The sequence below is a fragment of the Camelus ferus genome, chromosome 1 (assembly GCF_009834535.1).
Source record: "Camelus ferus isolate YT-003-E chromosome 1, BCGSAC_Cfer_1.0, whole genome shotgun sequence".
In the NCBI taxonomy this organism is placed as follows: Eukaryota; Metazoa; Chordata; class Mammalia; order Artiodactyla; family Camelidae; genus Camelus; species Camelus ferus.
This window is the reverse complement of record NC_045696.1, coordinates 47,108,362-47,127,587: the sequence shown is the minus strand read 5'-3', so window position 1 is coordinate 47,127,587 and position 19,226 is coordinate 47,108,362. Positions and strand designations below refer to the sequence as shown.

The 19,226-nt window shown below is 39.6% G+C and overlaps 1 protein-coding gene across 1 annotated transcript in view; it reads left to right on the top strand.

Annotated features, from left to right (window-relative positions):
- MYH15 (myosin heavy chain 15) overlaps nt 1-17,967 on the top strand; it is a 138,660-nt gene extending 120,693 nt beyond the window's left edge. Inside the window, exons 37-41 of the mRNA XM_032478616.1 lie at nt 1,180-1,350; nt 3,907-4,011; nt 14,702-14,797; nt 15,736-15,870; nt 17,619-17,967. Coding sequence (XP_032334507.1) covers nt 1,180-1,350; nt 3,907-4,011; nt 14,702-14,797; nt 15,736-15,870; nt 17,619-17,651 — 540 coding nt within the window. The 3' untranslated portion in view covers nt 17,652-17,967. The remainder of the gene's footprint in view (nt 1-1,179; nt 1,351-3,906; nt 4,012-14,701; nt 14,798-15,735; nt 15,871-17,618) is intronic.
- Nucleotides 17,968-19,226: the final 1,259 nt, after the last annotated feature.

Below are 19,226 nucleotides of genomic sequence, written 5' to 3'. Positions count from 1 at the left end.
ATCTGTTGCTGCCAAATTCCTAGAGCCTAAACTTGTTTGCAGTTGTAAATCACAGAATTGTAGAAGTGAGACGTGAAAAACATTCTCATCAGCACTCCACACTTTTCCTGGTGTGTGATGCTACAGGACGTGTCCCGGTGCTTTACTCAGTTAAAAATGGTGGCTTCAGTTGGTCATCTTTCTTTCCATACAGGTGTTGTGTAATGATGTTCATATGGTACTTCATCTTTGGTCTGTTTCCACCACCCTTTACCCTAATTTCTTCAGTAGCTACTGCTGTCTTTTTTTCTAATGGAAGTATAGTTGGTTTAAAATGTTATGTTAGTTCTGGTGTATAGCATAGTGATTCAGTTATACATACATACATACACATATACATATATATATATATGTATATATACATATATATATATATATATATATACATTCTTGTTCATTATAGGTTATTGCAAGCTATTGAATATAGTTCCCTGTGCTGTACAGTAGGACCTTGTTGTTTATCTATTTTATAAATAGTATTTTATAAATAGTAGTTTGTATCTGCTAATTTATCTTCCCCCTTCCTCTCTGGTAACCACAAGTTTGTTTTCCATATCTATGAGTCTATTTCTGTTTTGTAAATAAGTTCATTTGGGTCACTTTTTTATAGAGTTCACGTATAGGTGATATCATATATTTGTCTTTGTCTGACTTACTTCACTCTAGGTCCATCCATGTTGCTGAAAATGGCATTATTTTATTCTTTTCTATGGCTGAGTAGTATTCCATTATATATATATACCACATCTTCTTTAGCCAGTCATTTTTCAATGGACATTTAGGTTGTTTTCATGTCTTGGCTATTGTAAATAGTGCTGCTATGAACACTGGGGTGCATGTATCATTTTGAGTTAAAGTTTTCTCCAGATATATGCCCAGGAATGGGATTGCTGGATCATATGATAACTCTATTTTTAGTTTTTTAAGGAACCTCCATACTGTTGTCCTTAGCTACTGCTATCTCAGTTGCCTATGTTTAACAAACTTGAGGGCCACAGAGGTTGGGGAGAGCGTGGTGAGAAGAGATTAAGTCCACAGAGGCAAGGCATGACACTAGTCACAGCGGGAACTGATCATGGGTAGAAGTGTTAAGCTCAGTTGGCTGCTGAATTGTCTCAGTCTCTTTCCTTCCTTTTCTAGGTAGAAAACATGTCAGAAGAACTGAAGAAGGAGCAGGATACCAATGCCCACTTGGAGAGGATGAGAAAGAATATGGAGCAGACAATTAAAGATCTACAAGAAAGGCTGGCTAATGCTGAACAGACTGCCCTGATGGGGAACAGGAAGCAAATCCAGAAACTAGAATCCAGGGTAGGAGTTGGCCTGTGTAATCGTGGGGTCTTGACAACTTCCAATCTGAAGTCAGATTGTCCCAGAATATCGCACCAGAGAGTCCCTGCCTCCCTCATCACTTCTGCTTGTAGCATTTTCAGATCTTTGACAGGGTCAGATCTCAGTATATTCATTTATTCTTCTTGACTTTGGGCCACCAAATAGGACTTTTCTTGGACTGGATGAAATCCACCTTCCTGCTAAGTTAGAACGCATTTCCTCCCCTCACCCACACCAGCGCTAGGCTCCCCATAGCCAGAGTGACCCCCTGTTTCCAAACACACCCTCACAATCTTGCTTTTTGTGACTTTGCTCCCATTACTTCCTCTGTGGGGAACGCCCATCTCCTAACAGCCAGAGAAACTGGAGGGAAACGACTCAATGAAGGATCAAAAAGACTTAGTGAAGATATGGTAAGGACTGACAGAAATGATGTAGTACCTGCCTTTAGGGAGCTTAAAAACAAATAAGAGACCTATCTTGAGAATAGAATTTTAAAAATGATTTAATCAGTTTCAATATCAATGTGCAGGTCACATGACAGAGGCTGTAAGGATGGAAAGAATATTTGACTGGGATTTCACGGCACAGAAGGGCCTCTGAAAAAGAAAGTATTGCCTTTGCACATTTATGGAGTATCCATATAATAGAATGCCAACGCATATTTATGGTACAGTCATATAATCAGGCTGATTAGTAAGGATGAGGAAGAGCTCTGTAATGTTCAGGGGGCCATGACTAGCTGTATGATGATAAAAAGTGCAGGCAGTATGGAGAGTGTACAACCTTCTGTGCAGAAGAGGAGAACTATAAAGACATGTACACATTTGCTTATATTTCCAAAAAAGAAATGGTGACAGGATAAAACAAAGACTCATAAAAACAGCTACCCACAGGAGGGGAACACAGATGAAAGGCCTTCTGAATGCACCTTATTTAGCTGTTTTGATTGCAAAATCACATGAAACACTTACATGCTTCATAATTGTTAAAAAAAAGTTTAAATCAAAGAGAAAAATACAGCCATCCCTAAAATTTTAACACTAATGGAAGCAAATGAAGCCAACTATTTATAAAGTTGAGGAGCATAAAACATGAAGAACGATTATTCCTGGGACTTTAAAATACAGTGTTTTTGTCTGTACATCCTTCATGGAATGTATCTGAGGACAAAACAAAATAGCAAATAAAATGAACTGCGTTTGTAGTTTCAAAATAACATTATCTTATTATTGCTACTAGCAATAAAAGTAATATAATTATTTATCCAACAACATATATAAGCACCAAGATTTTTAGTACAAGAGAAAAAGCATGTAGGTATAAAAACAAAGAACTTGGAATATGCCTTTTTTTCCCCCCTGAAAAATACATGAATTATACTGGTATTTCCATCTCAAATTTAAGACTGCAGGATTTTATTTCATTTCCAGTTGTCGTTTGTCCTAGAACTAATGATAACTCAGTAGCAGTGAGTTTTTGAATATCAGATGAGACTAAGGAAATACGGTGAATTTCTTAACAACATAATCATAATACCATTATCTATTAGAATTACATAAAGAAATATTTACAGTGAACTTATGTGATGTCTAGGATTGGCTTTAATAAAGCAATTTTCCCCTTAGGTGTTTTAATCACTTAAAAAAGGAATAACAATGAAACAACCCCCCCCCCCAAAAAGGTGGTATCTGTGTAGGAAAAGGACAGGAGAGAGCCAGGGACAGGACCCCTAGGGGAGGAGGGGGGCAGCCAGCACCCCTCCCCTATCAAATCCCTACCCCTTACCCTGGGTCCTGCTTTATTTCCCTCCACACATTTATCACCATCTCACACATTCTACATTTCATTTCGGTTTTTGTGTTTCCCTTTGTTACAATGGAGGCTTACGGTTGGAGAGGTTTTTGTTTTGTTCCTTGCTGTATCCTTGGCCCTGGTGCTTGGTGTGTAGTAGGCATCAAATATTTGCTGAATGAATGTTATGTTAACCTTGTTCGTATAACTTGATAAAGCTGCAGGCCAGCTATTAGTCTGTACTGCAGCTCTCCCTCAAAGCAAGGCTGTGGGGCTGTGGGTGACTTATGTGTGACACAGACTGAGGGTCTGATTTCTCTAGAGTCAGAGCTGAACATGGAGAAAGAAGCTTAAGATGAGGTCGTATATTGGCTAAAACCTCCAGGAGCGCTATGTGTAGCTTTTTCTCTCTCTATGCTTCTGTACGTTCATGCATACACACGTGTGTGTGCAATTTTGTTATCTATGAGGGGAAATTTATCACCTCTGCATGGATTAGCCTTTCACATCCTTTAGAGTCTAAACAGCCCTTTTATGAGCTCACATAGTTCAACCAGCTCACTTTTGGGAGGCAGTTTTCCCAGAGAGGTTGCCCTGTCTCACCACTGCCAGAATGAGAGTGGACACATCTGCCCTCAACGATGTCACTGTGTTTCAAAGGATCGTGCCAATTGGCAAACACCATGCTGGCACGGCTTGCTGGCTGCCTGCCTGTGGTCTGAGACCATGGTTTGCTTGCAGGTTCGTGAATTGGAAGGTGAACTGGAGAGCGAGGTCCGTCGCAAGGCAGAGGCCCAGAGGGGAGCCCGCAGGCTGGAGCGAAGCATCAAGGAGCTGACCTATCAGGTACTCTGGGAAACCACTCCCTATTTGCCTGGCTGGGCTCCACCCTGGGCAAATGTGCTCCTTTAAGCAGCCAGTTGGCCCCCAAGATCTCAGGTGGTTCTCTCTCCATCCTTGCTCTCCCTCAGCGGGAGACAGGACTGGCCCTCCAGGGCTCCTGTGCTATTACTGGTTTGGGTTGGTCCCTTTCAGAGCTCTCCGGAAGCAAAATGTGAGTGGCAAGTTGCAATTAGCAGCAGAAAGCTATTTATACTGCCTTGTTTTTTCACACATAATGTCTGCAGCGCTTTCGGAAAGATGCCTTCCTGTGAGAGGCTGAGTGAGAACAATGTGTAAATGAAGTGACTGGCAGAGACCAGGGTGGCGACTCAGCCAGCAGGCTACAAGGGACACTGGCTAAACTGGAGCAGGGGGCCCATTCCATTTCTGTTTTCTAGTCACACAGACACTGCAGGCCGCCGAGGACTCTATCTGGGGCTGGTGCCAGGTGGAAACAGCAAATACTGAGAGGTCTCTGCAGCTCTCTGACTGTTTTCCTGCAGTCTAGCAGTGGTCTAAGCAAGTAATTGAAAAGAGGTGGGCAGACTTCTTATCAGTAACTAATGCATTTCCCGAGTAGCAGTGTACTCCCTCACTTCTGTTTTCATTTTCTAACCTTTCTTCCATTTTTTTCAAATGGAGATCAGAGATTCCATGATAGCAGAGGCACGGTCTCGCTCACCGCTCTGGGTCCCGGCACTTCCCTGCAGAGTAGGTGCACATATTTCAGTTGTTGAACACAAATGCCAGAGGTCACTTTCTCCACTGCACAGTACAGCTTGTTCCACTGAAAAGGCAAACTCATCCTAGGCGCCTATCTCATGGCAACTCGGACAGCCTCACGCAGGATCTGCAGTCCTGATGCTGGTCCCTGAGGCTGAGCTGGTGTCAGAGACATCAAAGTCTTCCTCCCTTGCGGTAGGATGGATAGCACTGATGAGAAAGCAGAGTGCTTCAGCAGCATCATCTTGGGCTAATTAAGATGAAATGAGCTATTTGCTAGTTCTTCTCTGCTGAATAAGTGGTTCTTTTCTAAGATGAGTTAGTCTGACACTTCTTTAGACATGCTAGGGATTATTATCAGAGCTACTCGGGGATGCGCCCAGTGGTGTGAGTGGCTGAGGGAGCAGACACCTGGGGAACGTGAAAGATGTGCTGTTCTACTCCTTTTCTGAGTGAGGATAAGAAAACATGAGGAAGTGAAGTGCCGCTTGTTCGTTATGCTTTTCTTTTTATTTTCTTACGGATTATTCTTACTGGTTTCTTCTGTAAACAGGTTTATTATACAATAATACACCAAAGCTATATTTTCTTTGGTTTTCATTGTCCCAAGGGATACAATCTCATTCTATTGTGCTTTTATCTTTGTTTCTTCGTAGCAATAATCTTAGTGTTCCCCGTGTACTCATATGAAGGTGTATTTCTTAATTTCTTCCAAGTGTCTGCACAATGCTTAGAGTTTATCTATTCAGTAATGCAATGATGTTTCTGCCATCAAATCAAATAAAACCTACTGAGTACCTTTTTATGCAAGATATTAGGCCAGACCCTGTAAGTTTAAAGAGACATTAGAGAGCCCTCCACATTCCTTGAAATCAATACCTGTTTTGAAATATTCAAGGTAGATGTTGAATCAATTCAATCTGTTCTTCTTTAACATCAAAATGACCATCAGGACAATGAGGCAGGGTGTTTTGTGGCAGTACATCATAGATGCCTTTATAAAATTTCATTTTGAAAGGGACATGAATATGGTTTTCCTGGGAAAAATCTGAGAAGATGATATTACACTGAAAAGGAATCAAGTGTGACCCCATCCACAGTAGTTCTATGGCCAGTCCCCACTGAGCATTAATCTTCCCCGGTATGTCCCTCTAGCATTTGGAAATTCATCCTATTTGTCTTTCTAGTGTCTCAAAAAATATGCTATAAAACAGGACATAGATTAGGAACCTGTATTTGTTACAGAAGGTGAAGTCAGTTTTCTGCCTCCCACTCTCCATCCACCTGTTCCATTTTACTTTTGCCTGCTTCCTAAATTCCGGGATCTGTGTGTAGCTGTTATTTAATCCTTCCAAATCTAAGTATGAATGTAGTATCTTCATTTCTAGGGATGAGAAAACAAAATTTGGTCTTCGGTGGGTTCTCCAGGAACCAGATGCTAGGATGGAGTAAGAAGTACAAGAGACTTATGGGCGGTAACACCTGGGAAAGATAAAGGGGAGAGAAGCAGGACGAGGCAGAGAAGGCTTTCAGACCACAGTGTGAGTCGAGTGAGTCTGACGCCTGTGAAAGGGAAGGGTGAAGGAAGAAGCCTCAGATTGCCGTGCAGCTCTGACCAAGTCTCCAGCACAAAGACTGCCTCAAAGAAGTCCCACATTGGGCAGAAAAGGCCAGACCCTGGTAACTCTGCTGTGCCCAGCTGTTGGCTGGGGGTTGCCTGGGGAGTGTGTGATCTCAGTGTAAATGCCACTGCAGATCCGAAAGGCACCACATTTGGAGGTTTTTCGGGTACCTGCATTCCTCACAGCTGAATGGCAAGTTCATTTCTTGAAGGGAAATTGTGCTGCCACGCACAACTATAGCAACCACAGTTACTCAGGTGTGAGCCGAAGCCCAGTAAAGGCTTTGCCTCCCACGTGGGAGGAACATCATTGACATGAGCAGCTACTCCTAGTCTTTTTCAGTTTTCTCCTCTGTGGCCGCCTTTACCACACAGAAAATTCACTCACCTCAGTAAATTGGTTTTAAGCAATTTAACCTCTGTTGGTTTTAGAAACCCCTATAAACACATAATTTCTGTGAAGCTCCAAATTTCTGAAAATTTCAAATTTCTATGAATCTTCAGATTTCTTAAAAAGAGATAGTGGGATAGGAAGATGAAAACAATGGGGGGTTTTATTTATAAAATAGACTTGTCTCATTTCCCTAATCAGGCTATGCCTTATATATTGGTCCTCACCTTAGGAAGCTTAAAATTAGTAATTAATTCTCTACTGTCAGATTGTACTGTAAGGTGGAGCTGGGGGAGGGGTGCTCTAGACAATAGGGAAAGTTTGGTTAAACCAACCTTTCCTCCCTCCCTCCCTTCCTTTATGTTAATGTATAATTAGCATATAATGATGTATTAGTTTGGAGTGTACAGCATAATGATTTGATGTATGTTTACCCTGCGAAATGATTATCACAAGTCTAGTTAACACCCATCACCACACACAGTTGCAGTTCTTTTTTTCTTGTGATGAGAACTCTTAAGATTTACTCTCCTAGCAACTTTCAGTGTACAATACAGTATCGTTAACCATAGTCACCATGCTTTGCATTACCTTCCCAGAACTTATTCATCCTGTGACTAGAAGTTTGTACCTTTTGATTGCAATAACCCATTTCTCCCACCCTCGCCCAACCCCCTACCTCTAGCAACCACCAGTCAGTTCTGTTTCTCTGAGTTAATTTTTTTTAGATTTCACAAATAGATGAGCTCCTATATTATTTGTCTTTCTCTAACTGACTTATCTCACCAATTATAATGCTCTCAAGGTCCATCCATGTTGTTGAAAATGGCAAGGTTTCCTTATTTTTGATGGCTGAGTAATATTCGTGTGTGTGTGTGTGTGTGTGTGTGTGTGTGTGTGTGTGTGTGTGTGTATACACCACATCTTCTTTATCCATTCATCTGTTGTTGGACACTTTGATTGCTTCCATATCTTTGCCATTGTAAATAATGCTGCCGTGAATATGGGGGTGAAGATATCTTTCTGAGATAGTGATTTCATTTCCTGCAGATAAATACCCAGAAGAGGAATTGCTGGATCATATGGTAGTTCTATCTTTAATTTTTTGAGGAAACTTCCTACTGCTCTCCATAGTGGCTACACTAATTTACATTCCTGCCAAGAGTGTACAAGGACTCTCCTTCCTTCACATTCTTGCCAACACTTGTTATTTCTTATCTTTTTGATAATAGTTCATTCTAACTGGTGTGAGATGCTATCTCGTTGTGGTTTTGATTTGCATTTCCCTGATGATTAGTGATGTTGAGTACCTTTTCATGTACCTGTTGGCCTTTTGTATGTCTTCTTTGGAAAACTGTCTATTCAGATCTTCTACTCATTTTTAATCAGATTTAAAAAAATTTTTTGCTATCCAGTTGTATAAGTTCTTAATGTATTTTAAATATTAACCCTTTATCAGATACATGATGTGAAACTATTTTCTCCCATTCCACAGGTTGCCTTTTCATTCTGTTGATGGTTTCCTTTGCTATATAGAAGTTTTAAAGTTTGATGTAGTCTCACTTATTTATTTTTGCTTCTGTTGCCTTTGCTTTTGGTATCAAATTTTAAAAAAAATCATTGTCCAGGCCTGTGTCATGGAGCTTACCCACCTATGTTGGCTTCTAGGAGTCTTATGGTTTCAGGTCTTAGATTGAAGTTTTTAACCTATTTGGAGTTAATTTTTATGTATGGTGTAAGATAGTGGTCAAGTTTCTTTCTTTTGCATGTGACTGTCCAATTTTCCCAGCACTATTTATTGAAGAGGCTATCTTCTCCTCATTATATATTTTTGGATCCTCTGAGATAAATTAATTGGCCTTGTATATATGAGTTTATTTCTGGGCTTTCTATTCTGTTCAGTTGATCTGTGTGTCTTTTTTTACTCCAATACCATACTGTTTTGATTACTACACCTTTGTAATATGTTTGAAATCAGAAAGCATGATACCTTTGGCTTTTTTCTTCTTTCTCAAGATTGCTTTGGCTATTTTGGGTCTTTTGTGTTTCCATTCTATTTCTGTGAAAAATGCCATTGGAATTATGATAGTTATTGCATTGACTTTGTAGATTATTTTGGGTAATATGGATATTTTAACATTAATTCCTCCAAGCAGGGAATATCTTTCCATTTATTTGTGTCTTCTTCAATTTCTTTCATCAGTGTCTTATAGTTTTTGGTGTACAAGTCTTTCACCCCACCTTGGTTAAAGTTATTTGTAAGTGTTTTATTCTTTTTGATGCAGTTCTAAATAGGATTGTTTTCTTAATTTCTCCTTCTGATAATTCATATTTGTGTACAGAAACACAACTGATTTTTGTATGATTTTTTATCCTGCAAACTTACTGAATTCATTTATTAGTTCCAACAGTTTTTATTGATATCTTTAGGGTTTTCTATATATAATATCATGTCATCTGTAAACGGAGACAGTTTTGCTTCTTTCTTTCCAATATGGATGCTTTTTATCTCTTTTACTTTCCTAATTGCTCTGCCTGGGACTTCCAGTACTACTTTGAATAAAAACAGCAAGAATGAGTATCCTTGTCTTGTTCCTGATCTTAAAGGGAAAGCTTTCAGTTTTTCTTCACTGAGTATTGTGTTAGTCGTGAGTTTGTCATATATGACCTTTATTAGGTTGAGGTATGTTCCCTCTATATCCACTGTTTAGAGGTTTTATCATAAATAAATGTCAAACTTTGTAAAACTTTTTTCTTACATTTTTGAGATGATCTTATGACTTTTACCATTCATTTTGTTAATGTGGTATATCACACTGATTATATTTGCAGATGTTGAACAATCCTTGCATGCCTGAAATAAATCTTACTTGATCGTGGTGTATGATTCTTTTAATGTACTGCTGAATTCAGTTTGCTAATTTTTTTGAGGATTTTTTGGGTTCTATGTTCATCAAGGATATTGGTCTGTAGTTTTCTTTTTTTGTGATGTCCTTCTCCAGGTTTGGTATCATGGTAATGCTGGGCTCATAAAATGAGTTTGGAAGTGTTACCTCCTTTTCTGTTTTTTGGTAGAGTTTGGAAAGTATTGGTATTCTTTAAATGTTTTATAGAATTCAGTAGTGAAGGTATCTGGTCCTGGACTTTGATTTTTGATGACTTTTGGTCCTGGTATTTGATTACTGATTTAATCTCCTTACTGGTAATCAGTCTGCTCAGATTTTCTATCTCTTCATGATTCAGTTATGGTCAGTTGTATGTTCTAGGAATTTATCCATTTCTTCTAGGTTGTCCAATTTTTTGGTGCATATTTGTTCCTTGTAGTCTCTTATGATCTTTTGTATTTCTGTGGTGTTAGTTATAATGTCTCCTCTTTCATGTCTGATGTTATTTGAATCTTCTCTCTTTTCTTCTTGGTGAGTCTAGTTAAAGTCTTAACAATTTTGTTTATCCTAAAAAAAAAAAAGCTCTTAGTTTATTTGATCTTTTCTATTATCTTTTTAGTCTCAATTTATTTCCACCCTGATCTTTATTATTTCCTTCTGTCTGTTAACTTTGGGTTTCATTTGCTCTTTTTTTTTTCTAGTTCCTTGAGGTGTAAAATTAAGTTGTTTGTTTGAGGTTTTTCTTGTTTCTAAATGTAGGTATTTGTTACTGTGAACCTCCTTCTTAGAACTGCTTTTGCTGCATCTCATAACTTTTCATATGTTGTATTTTCATTTTCATGTGTCTCAAGGTATTTTTTTTAATTTCTTTTTTGATTTTTTTCTTTGACCCATTGGTTGTTCAGGAGCATGTTGTTTAGTCTCCATATATTTGTGAGTTATTCACGGTTTTGGTGTTTTTTTGTTTTTTGCTTTTTTTTTTGTAATTGACTTCTAGTTTCATACTTTGTGGTCAGAAAAGATATTTGATATGGTTTCAATCCTTTTAAATTGATTAGGAATTGTTTTGTGGCCTAACATATCATGCATCCTGGAGAATGTTTCATGTGTGCTTGAGAATAATGTTTATTCTGTTTTTGAATGAAATGTTCTGCATCTGCCTGTCTGATCTAATGTGTCATTTGAGGCGAAAGTTTTTGTAATGATTTTCTATCTAATATATCTGTTGATGAAAGCAAGGTATTGAAGTTCCCTAGTATTGATTGCAGTTTCTTTCTCCCTTTAGGTCTGATAATATTTGCCTTATAGATTTAGATGCTCCTATGTTGGTGCATAAATATTTATAAATGTTGTATCGTCTTCTTAGATTGACACTTTTATCATTATATAATGACCCTCTTTGTCTTAAAGTCTGTTTTGTCTGATATAAGTATAGCTACCCCACCTTTATTTTAGTTTGGGTTTGCATGTAATATCTTTTTCATTCCCTTCACTTCTTTACTTTCAATCTGTGTGTGCCCTTACATCTGAAATGAGTCTCTTGTAGGCAGCAGATAGATGGGTCTTGTTTTGTTTTGTTTTGTTTTAATCCATTCAGCCACTCTATGTTGAGTGGAGGATCTAGTCTATTTACATCTGAAGTAATTATTGATAGGTATGTACTTACTGACAGTTTGTTAATTGTTTTCTGGTTTGTAATTCCTCTGTTCTTTTCTTCTTCTTCTCTTCATATGTGCTTTGTTGATTTTCTGTAGTGGTATGCTAGATGCCTTTCTGTTTATGCTTTGTGTATTCAGGGCTTTGCTTTCTGGTTACCATGAGGCTTATATAAAACAACCTATATGTGTAATAGTCTATTTTAAGTTGATGACAACTGAAGTTTTGTGCATTCTAAAGACCTACATTTTACTCTCCCCTCACATATGTTTTATGTTTTTGATGTCACAATTTACATCTTTGTATCTTGCATATTAACAAAATTTTGTAGTATAGTTATTTTTACTATTTTGGGCTCTTAACCTACCTAGTAGATTTATGTGTCTTATCCACCACCATTACAACAGATTATTCTGAATTTAACCTACATTAATCTTGATCAGTGAGACTTCTACTTTCCCATTACTTATCAGTGCTCTTTTGTTTCAGCTTAAAGTCCCTTAGACATTTTTTGTAAGGCGAGTCTAGTGGTGCTTAACTCCTTCAGCTTTTGCTTATCTGGAAAACTACTTCTCTCTCCTTCAATTCTGAAGGACAGCTTTGCTATTAGAGTATTCTCAGTTGTCAGGTCTTTTTCTTTCAGCGCTTTAAATATACTGTGCCACTTTTTTTCTGGCCTGGAAAGTTTCTGCTGAAAATACGATAACCCTATGAGGTTTCCCTTGTGTATAACGAGTTGTTTTCTTTTGCTACTTTTAAGATTCTCTCCTTGTCTTTAACTTCTGACTATTTAATATAATGTGTCTTAGTGTGGGTCTCTTTGGGTTCATCTTATTGGGAACTCTCTGGGCTTCCTGGATCTGGATGTGTGTCTCCCTCCCCAGGTTAAGAATGATTAATTTTTCAAATCAGTTTTCTGTCCCTTTCTTTCTCCCTTCTCCTCCTGAGAGCCCCCTATAATGCAAATGTTGGTCCACTTTATGTTGTTCTATAAATCTCTTAGGCTATCTTTACTCATTTTCACTTTTTTTTCCTTTTTGCTACTTTTATGGGTTGAATTGCACAACCCTGTCTAGAAGTTCATCAATCCTTTCTTCTGCCTCATCCAGACTACTGTTGAACCCCTCTATTGGTTTTGTTTTTTTGTTTTTGTTTTTTTAGTTCAGTTATCCTATTCTTCATTTCTGTGATTTCTGACTGGTACTTTCTTATATTTTCTTTCTTTTTGTTGAAATGTTCACTTTATTCATGCATTGTTCTCCTGAGCTTGGTGAGTATGTTCATTATTTTGAACTCTTTATGAGGTAAATCACTTATCTTTATCCTTTTCTGGGGTTTTATCTTGTTCCTTCATTTGAAACATATTCCTCTGTTTCTTCTGTTTCTTCTTCTCCTCCTTCTCCTTACCCTCCTCCTTCTCCTTCATCTTTTTTTTTTTTTTTTCTTTTTTTTTTACTTTCTGTGTTGGTTTCCATGCATTAGATAAAACAACTAACTCTCCCAGCCTTGAATGAGTAATCTCATGCGGGAGATGGTCATTATTGTTCAACACTACCCTAACTCTCGGTTGTCTCTGAAACCTTTTTGATTGTCTAAGCAGCCTTCTTTGTTCTTCTGGGTCCTAGTAATTGAGGGTGTCCAAGACCTGCCAGTGTCCCAAGGGGAGGATCTCAGTCAGTACCTAGGTGCAGGCAAATTGGAAGCTGGGTCCTCAGGCAGGAGCTTTTAAAATATGCAAATATACCTCTTTCAGAGGAAGACTGGGAGATAGGCATTTCTGTCTGTTTTCTCTCAAACCCTTGGGGTGATAGCCAGTTAAGAACTGTTTCTTTCTTTGCTACTATCCTGTTGAACTTGTGAACACAAGCCCTGCTGGCCACCAGAGAGCAGATATCAAGGGATGTGCCGTCTGGAATTAAGCCACATAAGCCAGTGCACCAGACCCGTGCACAAGCTCCTTTCTCAGAGATACTGGTGACCTGGGGTGGAGCAGATGGAGAGCATGAAGATGACACCCACTGGCTTTACCAGGCTTTCCAGTTTGCTGCTTCTGCCTGGGGAGGAGTGGGTAGTAGCCAGTTAAAAACTCTTTGGTGCAGTCTTGTAGGACCTATGAAATTAAGTCCAGCTGGCCACCAGAGCCAAGTCTTCAAAGCGTATCCCCTTGGTGGGAGCCACAAAAACTGGGACACCAAACATTCCTTTCCAAAAGATACCAGGAACTGGAAGTGAGGCAGAGGGAGAGTGTGAAGATGGTGCCCACCAACCTCCCTGGTTACTAGAAAGTATTGTAGTCGGCCCCTTGCTGCTTGATGTGTGTTAAATTAGAAGCCTGCCCCTAGGGCCACAGCTACTAAGATGAGCAAATAGGCCTCTTTCAAGGAAACACTGGGCATTTCTGTCTGCTGCCTCTGTGCTGTGTCCTGGGGGATATTGGTTAAAACCTACTAAGGAGGAAACAAGCAGAAGTGTGGGGAAATGGGAGATGAGGCTGGCTGGAGTGGAGATGGTTTGTGGAGGGCAGTGGAACGTAAGTGGAGAAACCATGAAAGCCACCAGAAATGTTGATACTTGATGGAATAGGTAAGATGGAATCAGGAAAAAAAAATTTTTGAGCAGCAAGGCTTTGTCTTAGTTAAATCATTATCTCGACCATCAGCCAGTTAAGATACTTTCTTCTTCAGGGAAGTTCAGCAGCTCCGAAGTGGAGATACTCTAGTTAAATGGGTGTGGGAAAGGGGGTGGTGACGTGCAGAGCCTTTTTACATGTCTGTCTCCCTCCTCCTTTCCCCTCAGAATACCCAGAGCTGTACAGAGCACAGCTGAGAAACACTTTCTCACTAGGTTTCCTTTCTCCAGCCTAAGCCTGGATTGCAATGGAAGCAATGAGAACACACACAGCAAGGGTCCCCACAGCTTATGGAATTTCCCTCACATCTCTGCTGATGCCCACACCAGAATTCCAAAAAACTTAACCTTTCCTATAGTTCCATTACCTAAAGCCAAGGGTCAACTAGAAAGTTCAAGGGAAAAATTGGTTTGATTGATGGTGCGAGGGTGGGGAGTGGTGCTGAGAAGCCACAGGCAGCTGTGGCTTGGTTGGGATGGGAGGGCTGAAGACTGAATTGAAACTAGTCCATTTTAGCCAAGACTGGGAGTTCTGTGGTGGATCAGGAGAAATGAGGGCCATTGCTCTGAGCTGTGTTTAATATTAATCTCTTAGAACTCGGGATGAGTAGAGAAACCTGGTTTTCAAATCATAACTCTAATATGTGTTTAATAAAGTTTCCTTACCCTCATATCCTCATGTGAGGCTACTCCCAGTGCAGACCGCTGCACCCTTCAAATTACCTTCACATACGTACCTATGCATTGCAGGCAGAGGAAGATAAGAAAAAGATGAGCAGGATGCAGACACAGATGGATAATCTTCAGCTAAAAGTACAAAGTTATAAACAGCAAATCGAGGCAGTGGTAAGTACCTGGGGCAGTTGCAGCCTCGTGCATTTCCTAGCCATTTGTTTTTGATTAATGGAAATATGTGGCCCTGAGCTAGATGAGCAGCTTGTCAGGGAAGACCAGCTCAGCTTAAAGTCTGCTCATTCTCTGGTTTTTCTCAAGCTAGAATTATCAACCATGGTAAAAATGCATGCACTTTTTCCCTCCAGGGAGCCAGAGCTCTCTTCTTTAACCTTGTGGTTACACCCAAACATGTGTATTGCAAGAAATGAGCCAAATAAGAGACAGATATCTTGCAGGGATGCCAAATTTTTGGTTGGGTGGTCACCCTGAGGCTTTCCTCACCCTACAACCTTGGGTGAGCATAAGTGCAATTCACAGTCCTCTTCCTGATGAGCCTGGACTTGACTGTGGACAAACCCACCATCACATGAAATGCAGGTGCCAACCCTGGGTTAGCATCTGTAGTTATGTGGACTGCAACTGATAAGTGCCATATATATTAGCTTTAGCTTATGCCTAATAATAATATATCTTGAAGAGTTTTGAATTGATTGTTTAAATGATTTGGGCTAAAATACTATGTCTAATAATTACCTGTTGATCCTTATAATTGTGAAGACAAGCCCCCTCTACCCAGTAGTTAAGCTGATTAACCACAGTTGTTTGTTTTGTAATGTATCACATAGCAAATCTGTGAAAGCTGGACTACATGCACTTGGTGGAAAGTGCCAACCACATTCTAAATTTCCAGGGAACAGTTATAAAATAGACCTGGTACCTGTTAGGAAGGCCGAATCCATATATATCATACTAAAATATGATATTCCATTCAATAGTCAGAAGCTTAAATCCCTTTCACACAGTTTTCAACTTTCTCATGTCAGAGCAGGAAAAAAATATGACTATGTAGGCTCAAGGGTTTCTCTTTTTTTCATTTTTTATTTTTATAGGAAGCAGAAGCCAGTCAATACCATTCCAAGTACAAGAAGCAGCAACATGAGTTGAATGAAGCTAAGGAAAGGGCAGAGATAGCCGAATCTCAAGTTAATAAACTCAAGCTTAAAGCAAAAGAGTTTGGGAAAAAGGTATGTCAGATATTCAGCTCTGCTCTAATTCTTAAAGCATTTGTGTTTCAGGCTCATGTCATCACCTGGACCAGTGTAACAAGAAATTTCATGTTTCTCTCTTTCAAGGCTTTAAAAAAATAATAATGTTAAAAAAAAAAAGCTAAAAAAAAAACAGGGTCTGATAAAATCTTCCTATACTTACTAAATTCTACTTGTCCAGGTGGTATGAGGTGCTGAGCATTTGAGTGGGCTGCACATTGTACTTATACTTCTCAAATGCTTAATTCCAGGTTAGTTTGCAGGCTCTGAGCTTCAGGGCCTAGATTCATTTGGGTAGAACAGTCAGGAGACCAGGGAGCAAAGATGATTAAAAGAGCATGGATGTATCTGCTTGAAATTCTAAGTGAACTCTTTCTATGGTAGACAAGTATGTGGCTTTGTATCATATCATACTGAGACCCAGGGGGCCGGGTTTAAAATTGAGGCCATGAAGAACAAATACAAGAGTCCTGCTTTCTAGTTTTCTGCCCTAAAATGGGAAAAGGAACTGTCTACATCTCTGTGGTCCATGAAACTTTAGTTCTGATCCAATAATAGAGGCAGCTGCCCTAATTTTCTTGGCAAAGGGGCACAGTGATAGAGAACACTAAACCGTCGGCTTGGTAGGGTCAGTGTCGTTAGTCGGTTCAGGCTGCCATGACAATACCAGAGACCCGGTGCTTACAAACAGCAAACATTTATTCCTCACCATTCTGGAGCCTGGGAAGTCCAGGATCATGGTGCTGGCAGACTCGGTATCTGGTGAAGGCCACTTCCTCATAGGCAGCCCTCTTCTCCCTGTAACCTCACACGGTAGAAAGCAGGGAGGAAGCTCTCTGGAGTCTTTTCACATAAGGACATTATTAATCCCAGTTATGCAGACTCGACCCTCATGACATAAAGGTCCTACTTCCTAATACCATCACTGGGGAGGGGGACAGGAAGGCGGGGCTAGGATTTCAACATATGAATTTGTCAGGGGTACAAAAATATTCATACTATCACAGTTAGCTTAGCCTTAGCTTCTTCACTGAGATTTTCCCCAGAAATGACATCTGGCTCTAGAAGAGAATTAAAGGAGATTGGATACCCTCCTTAGAATGCCTGTAGAGCACTTAGCACAGGCACCACCATTTCATTTTGCTTTTTAAATGAGGTATACTTCTGGTCTTCTTTCTTGTTTATTGTAAATGAATTACTAACAACCCTGCAAGATAATTAGATAGGGTGGCCAATAATAAATATTACCTTACAGGAGGTCAAAAGGAACTCATTTGAAGAAGAGGCTGTAAGTTGGTGATGTTGAATATCTTTGGATCCAAATATGAGAAGTTGGAGTCACTGGCAGACTCTAGGAATTTCTTATTGATGAGCAAAGAGTTGTCTCGGGGATAAAGCCTATCTATCTGGAGAGGTCCAGTTAAGTGGTTTGAACTCTGGCCTCAATTTAAGAAGTATTACAGCATTGGACTGGGGTCTTCTGCCCAGAAGCTGCCCAGCAACCCCCTGCAATAGATTTGTTTAGGGAAGTGCTTCACACGTGCTGCAATTGCACTCAGCTGCAGGAGGTCAAAAGGCCTCCAAAACAGATGTACTGCATTCGACTTTGTCACAGTTATTTCCAACAAAGAATGAAATGAGTGAAGCAGAAATTGCTTCTGAGAGGCCAGAGATGAATAGGAAAATCGTCCTTGGCAGTGCCATGACTAATTGTTTTCCATTCACAGAAGGAAAGCCTGAAAATCTCTCAACCGTCATAAACCAAAGGAAAAGGTTTTCTGCTAGGATTGTGTGTCAGGGCTGTGGAGCAAATTGGTGATGCTGCTACAGCCTTGCCCGCACAGGGTCTTCGGTAGAGGGCGCTGCCTTCACTGGCGATGCGAAGAATGCACAAAATTGAGTGACCCAGCGTGCCCTTGCTGTGAATGCCCGGTGTCTGCTTTCTCTCCTGCAGATAATTGCCTCAATTCTCTGCCCTGCTTTGAAGCTAATGAAGAACTGGCTAAGGCCTGCTGTGTCCTCTGGAAAGCACTGGGCTTGGTTCTGGGCATGTCTTACTGACGGAAGTCACAGGGATCTCACAGACACACTGATAACTGTTTTTCAGGTCCACGAAGAATGAGCAGTCCTCGCTTATGAAGGAGAGTGGCTGGCGAAGCACAAGGCGGGTACTGTTTTATGGCCAGGAACTTAAGTTGCGTGTGAAACATTTTATTTCTTATAGAAGTATAGTTGATTTAAATGTTCTGTTAGTTTCAAGTGTACAACAGTGATGTGATACTTGTAGATTATGACCCATTTAAACTTCTAAAATGTTGGTTATATTCCATGTGTTATACATTATATCCTTGTATCTTATTTTAAAGCTACTGGTTTGAACCTCTTAATCCTCTTCCCCTCCCCTCTCTGGTAACCAATAGTTTGTTCTCTGTATTGATAAATCTTTTTCTGTTTTGTTATATTAATTTGTGAAACAAACATTTAAAAAATGTTTATATTGTGTGAAAAGCAGTTTAAACAGGGTGATTAGAAAAATGTAATAATTAAAGGGAATATTGTTGCTTCCCAGTTTAATGGGGATTTTTTTTTCCTCACATGAAAGATTACATGCAAGAATCTTTTAAATTCTGAAGTTAAAATGAAGAGAAGAGCACAATTTTTTAGTTATACATGAACATATATATATTCATGGTCACATTTTTTTCTCTGTGAGCTACCACAAGGTCTTGTATATATTTCCCTGTGCTATACAGTGTAATCTTGTTTATCTATTCCTACATTTTGAAATCCCACCCCCCGCCACCTTGGCAACCACAAGTTTGTATTCTATGTCTATGAGTTTCTGATTTGTATTTGGGTTTTGTTTTTTTTTTTAGAGTCCACATATGAGTGATCTCATATGGTATTTTTCTTTCTCTTTCTGGCTTACTTCACTTAGAATGACATTCTCCAGGAACATCCATGTTGCTGCAAATGGCGTTATGTTGTCAGTTTTTATGGCTGAGTAGTATTCCATTGTATAAATATACCACTTCTTCATCCAGTCACCTGTTGATGGACATTTAGGCTGTTTCCATGTTTTGGCTATTGTAAATAGTGCTGCTATGAACATTGGGGTGCAGGTGTCTTTTTGAAGTAGGGTTCCTTCTGGATATATGCCCAGGAGCAGGATTCCTGGGTCATATGGTAAGTCTATTCCTAGTCTTTTGAGGAATCTCCATACTGTTTTCCATAGTGGACTGCACCAAACTGCATTCCCACCAGCAGTGTAGGAGGGTTCCCTTTTCTCCACAGTCTCTCCAGCATTTGTCATTTGTGGATTTTTGAATGATGGC